The 5,038-nt window shown below is 33.3% G+C and overlaps 1 protein-coding gene across 1 annotated transcript; it reads right to left on the bottom strand.

The window, feature by feature from the left end:
- Positions 1 to 691: 691 nt before the first annotated feature.
- On the bottom strand, positions 692 to 1,642 carry LOC116123037 (protein PHLOEM PROTEIN 2-LIKE A1-like). The gene is made up of 2 exons (XM_031408825.1): positions 1,517 to 1,642; positions 692 to 1,153 (listed from the first exon to the last, which is right to left on the bottom strand). Exons 1-2 carry the CDS (start codon positions 1,640 to 1,642, stop codon positions 692 to 694), a joined length of 588 nt encoding a protein of 195 aa, XP_031264685.1.
- Positions 1,643 to 5,038: the final 3,396 nt, after the last annotated feature.

Below are 5,038 nucleotides of genomic sequence, written 5' to 3'. Positions count from 1 at the left end.
TTTTTTTTTTTTTTTTGGATATAATTGGGATAGTTTTGTAGTAATAGGGTATTTATGAAATTAAATTTTAAAACCAATCAAAACACCCCGAATTGGGCTGTTTTATAAATCCCTAAAAATATATTATTAGTTTATAGGGTTGTTGAGGGCCAGTCAAAACCAGTGTATAAAAAATCTGGCAAGTAATGGTTTTAGAACACTTCAAAACCAATCTAATTAAAAACCTCTCAAAATCACTGAAAAAAAAAAAAAACTCTCGAGCACACCCTTAAGCTTAAGCTAGTAGTTAGGGATTAGACCTATTCACATGAAACTTGGATTATATTTGTTGTCCAATTAAAAAGGTGAGGATTTGAACTTTTGGCCTTTGGCTCAACATTAATATTTGGATTGATAAGCTGCCTGATGGGGTGATATTTGCTTTGATGCAATAGCAAATTTACGGTCTACAGTTTTGACAAGCTTAGATTTCAAAAGGAGAATTGGTAAGTAGAGCAATATATATAAACTGAGACTCTTGATTATTCCGTAGATACAAAACTCCCATACATTTTTATTTATTTCGCAGTCATAGAGACCGCTACTAGTACTACTGCTAATATATGACACATGAGAACTAAATTATTTTATTCATTATATATCTACAAACTTAGTTTTGCAAACGTCCTTTCTTCGATCATCCTCACGCTTATTACTCTTTGGCAGTAATGTCGATTTCCCTGATGACGAGTCTGGTCTTCTCCTGAGCATCCGGTGAAGACAAAGAGATCTTCATATCACCAGACATACCAGAACTGGTATTGTGGAATTCTCCAATTGTGAGTTGTATCCAAACATTGGTTTCTAGATCACTTAGATTTTCTGTGGTTTGTTCAGTTTCTCCATTTGGGAGTTGAAATTTCAGGGTGATGGGTTTATCCCATCCCTTGGCTCTGTCCTTCATCATTATAAGGAAAGAAACTTCATAGGTTTTGTCTGGAGATAGTTTACGTGTCTTGAAATTCGTTTTTACCTCGATGCTCTTTCCACTTATTAGTTCATTCACTTCCACGCCCTTCATTTTGCACCTTTTCCAATCTCCCCCATGGTACGTGAGACCCTTTGAAAAAAGCCTAAAGTCGATGGCATCGGAGTCCTCGTTATGCTTACACAGCTGCAATAATAATATGTAAAATATTAGAAAAATAAGAAAAAATTACACGGGACAGTCTTACCAAATCACCTGGTTGATGTGACCAGATCGTCCAATGATATAATGGCAGATATTGCTATGTATATACTAACTTTTCTCATTCATCAATAACTACCCTCTACCATTCATCAATAACCACCACTAAGATGGTTGACTATTGGACTGTCTTACCACGTCACCCGGATGACATGGTCTTGAAAATGTTTCTCAAAATATCAAGTACTTACCTTGAAGTTAAAACTTAGTTATGTATTACTAAACTGTGAGAAGAGTAACCACGAAAATAATATGATACAAATACAGTTTGTAAGATAGGGCCTTTACCTGTGTGTTCTGATTCAAGAGAACTCCATTCTGGAGCTGTTTAAACACCTTCTGTGGAGAGGAGGTGTCAATTTCTGAGTCTGCATCTTTAACAATGTCATGTAAGTTGTGTGGAAGTTGAGCCATCTCGTGACTTCTTGTACTATATAATCTTAATTTCCTTAACTCTTTGATGATCCTTCTCAAGCAGTCCTGTATTTATAGCATGCATCAGAGAATATTTAAACTTATTCCTTCAACGGAATGAAAAGATGTTCTTTATCATGATAATTAAGCATCTTGAATCACTTTACCCCCAAGGATAAATCAGATTCTCAATCCACCAGAGAGGCCGTATACTATACGCAGTTAACGTGACGGCTTTTACTGTAAAATGATACAACAATACAAGTAAATGATATTTATCCTCTAGGTGTACGTGTGCATGCAGTACCAATATCTCATTCATCACATCTTGTCAAAGATTATATATTATATTGCGAAAAAGAAACTCCAACTATTATTTTCTGTCTCAATCATCAGCTTCAGACAGGTTCCATAGTTAAGATATGTTAATGCCGAAAGTTGCGCCAAATTGAAAATCGCGATCTTGTCCGTTTATCCCTTCTCTGGTCTTAAGTAGTCACCACTGGTTTCAAGAAAACTAGAATAATCATTTTACTGCCTCTAGAAATCAAAGCCCTGTATTAAATTAAGAATCTGATCAAATTAGGAATGATATTTTTCCAAGGATTCTTTATTTATATGATCTATGTATTTCTTCTTACGTTGTATACCAAATTCGGGCACTACAAGATATTTATTTATGATTCTAATCCACTATGTATTACCACCTTTCCAGATGTACTTCATAATGTAATTGGATGGCATATATATTTGAGACATAGAACATATCCGTCTCCAATCTTTCCAGGTGTTTTGAAGAGTGCTATCCATTGACAATTTGGCTTTTAACTTTTAATTTCAAGCGTCCATCTACCCCAGATTCTTTTCATTTTTCTTATTCGAACTTTTTTTGTTTTTTTTTTTGGTTTTTGAGACGGAGTTAAGCATTTGTAGCTGGATTTGTCGGATGTGAGTGTGATTCATTTGGACTATGCATATATATTATATGATGTTTCATGTAGCTTGTAACTTTATCTAAAGTTGATTAATTAAATTGCAGAACAGTAAGCGATGGCTCAACATTATATTTGAACTTGAATTTTTTTTCCTTTTTCATTATTCTGATTGTGGGGATTCTAGTTTTAGACATTTAATCCTAGTACTATGTTAAATTATTATTCCACTTAAAAGCTTGTGGTAATAGATGAGGGGCTTACTATTATATTAGTCCAATAATATTGAATAGAGTGAGTTGTTGATTTTCCTCATCCTAGTTTTTCGATTGAATAACATTCTTTTGATGGCAAGTCCCTATATGGAGCTTCCGTATGACACTATAGAATATTCTATAGTCCTTAACATTTATGGTATTATATGGGTATCACATCATGCATCCGTACCATCAACCAATACATTCTTGTCATATAAGTTTTTAAAAGAAATGCTATAATATAATGGTGATACCACAAGCCACTTAAAAGTTGACATGTGTCAGTCTCATTAAAGATTAATTGACTAATTTCTCTGATTTCCACGAAAGCTTGCTAACTCAAATATACTATAACCCTGAAAATTTAAAGTAATTTAAAGCAAAATTGAAACAAAGTTATTATTGTTATATACCTAACAAATCTAAGTAATTGAACAGTTGAAACAGAGGACTTGCTGTTTCTGTTCTTTTATTGTGCAAATATTTTTTGGTCCAGTGGTGGTGGTTGCAGAAATTATGGTAGAACATTTACCATGGATTTGAGTAGGAAGGATATGTGATACATAAAGTCCACCAAAAACTCTTAACTAATACAATGGTTTATAAATTTTTCATTACTTTATAAACACAAAAATAAAAAAATAAATAACAACTGTTGAGTAAAACATTTCTTTACACTCACGGTATGAGAATTAATATAATATAATTTCAAAATTTTAACTTTTGGGTAATTTTGGTTTAATTGAAGAATTGTATATTTTCAATTCATTGATATTTCAGTAAGAGTTACATTCTCTATATAGGGAGCATACAATCTACGAAATCTCTTAATTATGTTAATTACAATATACAGACATAATAAGAAGATTACAGGATATCAAAAACATTATGAGTATCCTAAAACTGACAAAATAAAAAGATCCTAAAATATTGCCAAAATCTCAACACTCCCCCTCAAATTGGTGCGTAGATGTCACACATGCCCAACCTATCTAAAACTTGTGAGAAAATATGTTTGGAAACAGCCTTGGTAAGAATATAGGCTAATTGACCCTCTGATCGAATCTTAGGCAATTCAATAATCTTTTCATCCAGTTTTTCTTTGATGAAAAATCTATCTACTTCAACATGCTTCATACGATCATGTTGAATGAGCAATGTCACATGCTACTTTATTGTCACAATATAATTGGATTGATTGATTAGATTGATAGCCCAAATCTTGTAGCAGAAATCTTAGCCATAAAGTTTCACAAATCCCAAGTGTCATTCCCCTAAATTCTGCTTCAGCGCTTGAGCGTGCCACAACATTATGTTTTTTACTTTTCCAAGTGACTAGATTACCACCTACAAAAGTGAAATAACTAGAAGTAGATCGTCTGTCATCCACTACTCTAGCCTAATCAACATCAGTATATGCATTCATATTTTGGTACTCCTCATTTTTAGTAAACAAGATTCCTTTTCCACGAGCGTGTTTTAAAAATCTCAAGATGTGCATAACTGCATTCTTATGTTGTTCTCTAAGATTATGCATGAATTGACTGACTATACTCAATGCATAAGCAAGATTTGGCCTAGTATGTGATAAGTACATCAATCTTCCCACAAATCTCTTGTATCTCCCTTTCTCAACTAGTAATTGACCAGTCTCAACTCCTAATTTCAAACCTTCTTTGATTGGTGTATCAGTTGCTTGAAACGCTGACATACCAGTTTCCTGCAGCACATCCAAAGCATACTTTCTTTGTGATAGAAATATACCTTTGTTAGATCAAGACACTTCGATTCCAAGCAAATATTTCAAAGAACCTAAGTCTTTTATCTTGAATTCTTTTGACAAGTACTTTTGCAGAGCCTTCCTTTCTTCTAGATCATTTATTGTAACCACCATATCATCCACATATACAATAAATACAGTGATCTTTCCTTGCTATTTTTTTAAGGAACAGTGTTTGATTTGAATTGCTCTAATGGTAGCCAAAAGATGTCATAGCTTTTGTAAACCTCCCAAACCATGCCCCCGAAGATTGTTTCAATCCATATAGAGATTTCTTTAACTTACATGCCTTTTGGTTGTGCTTTTTAGGTGTATTTCTAGTGAATGATCCACATAGATCTCTTCTATAAGTTATTTTGTCAACTTATGATTCTAGTGTTGTAACACTAGTCATGATATGATCACTTCACTTTGAATATTGCACAAT

Source organism: Pistacia vera, unplaced genomic scaffold (assembly GCF_008641045.1).
Source record: "Pistacia vera cultivar Batoury unplaced genomic scaffold, PisVer_v2 Contig14, whole genome shotgun sequence".
Taxonomy (NCBI): Eukaryota; Viridiplantae; Streptophyta; class Magnoliopsida; order Sapindales; family Anacardiaceae; genus Pistacia; species Pistacia vera.
Note: the sequence above shows the minus strand (reverse complement) of the source record. Positions and strands in the feature narration are given on the sequence as shown.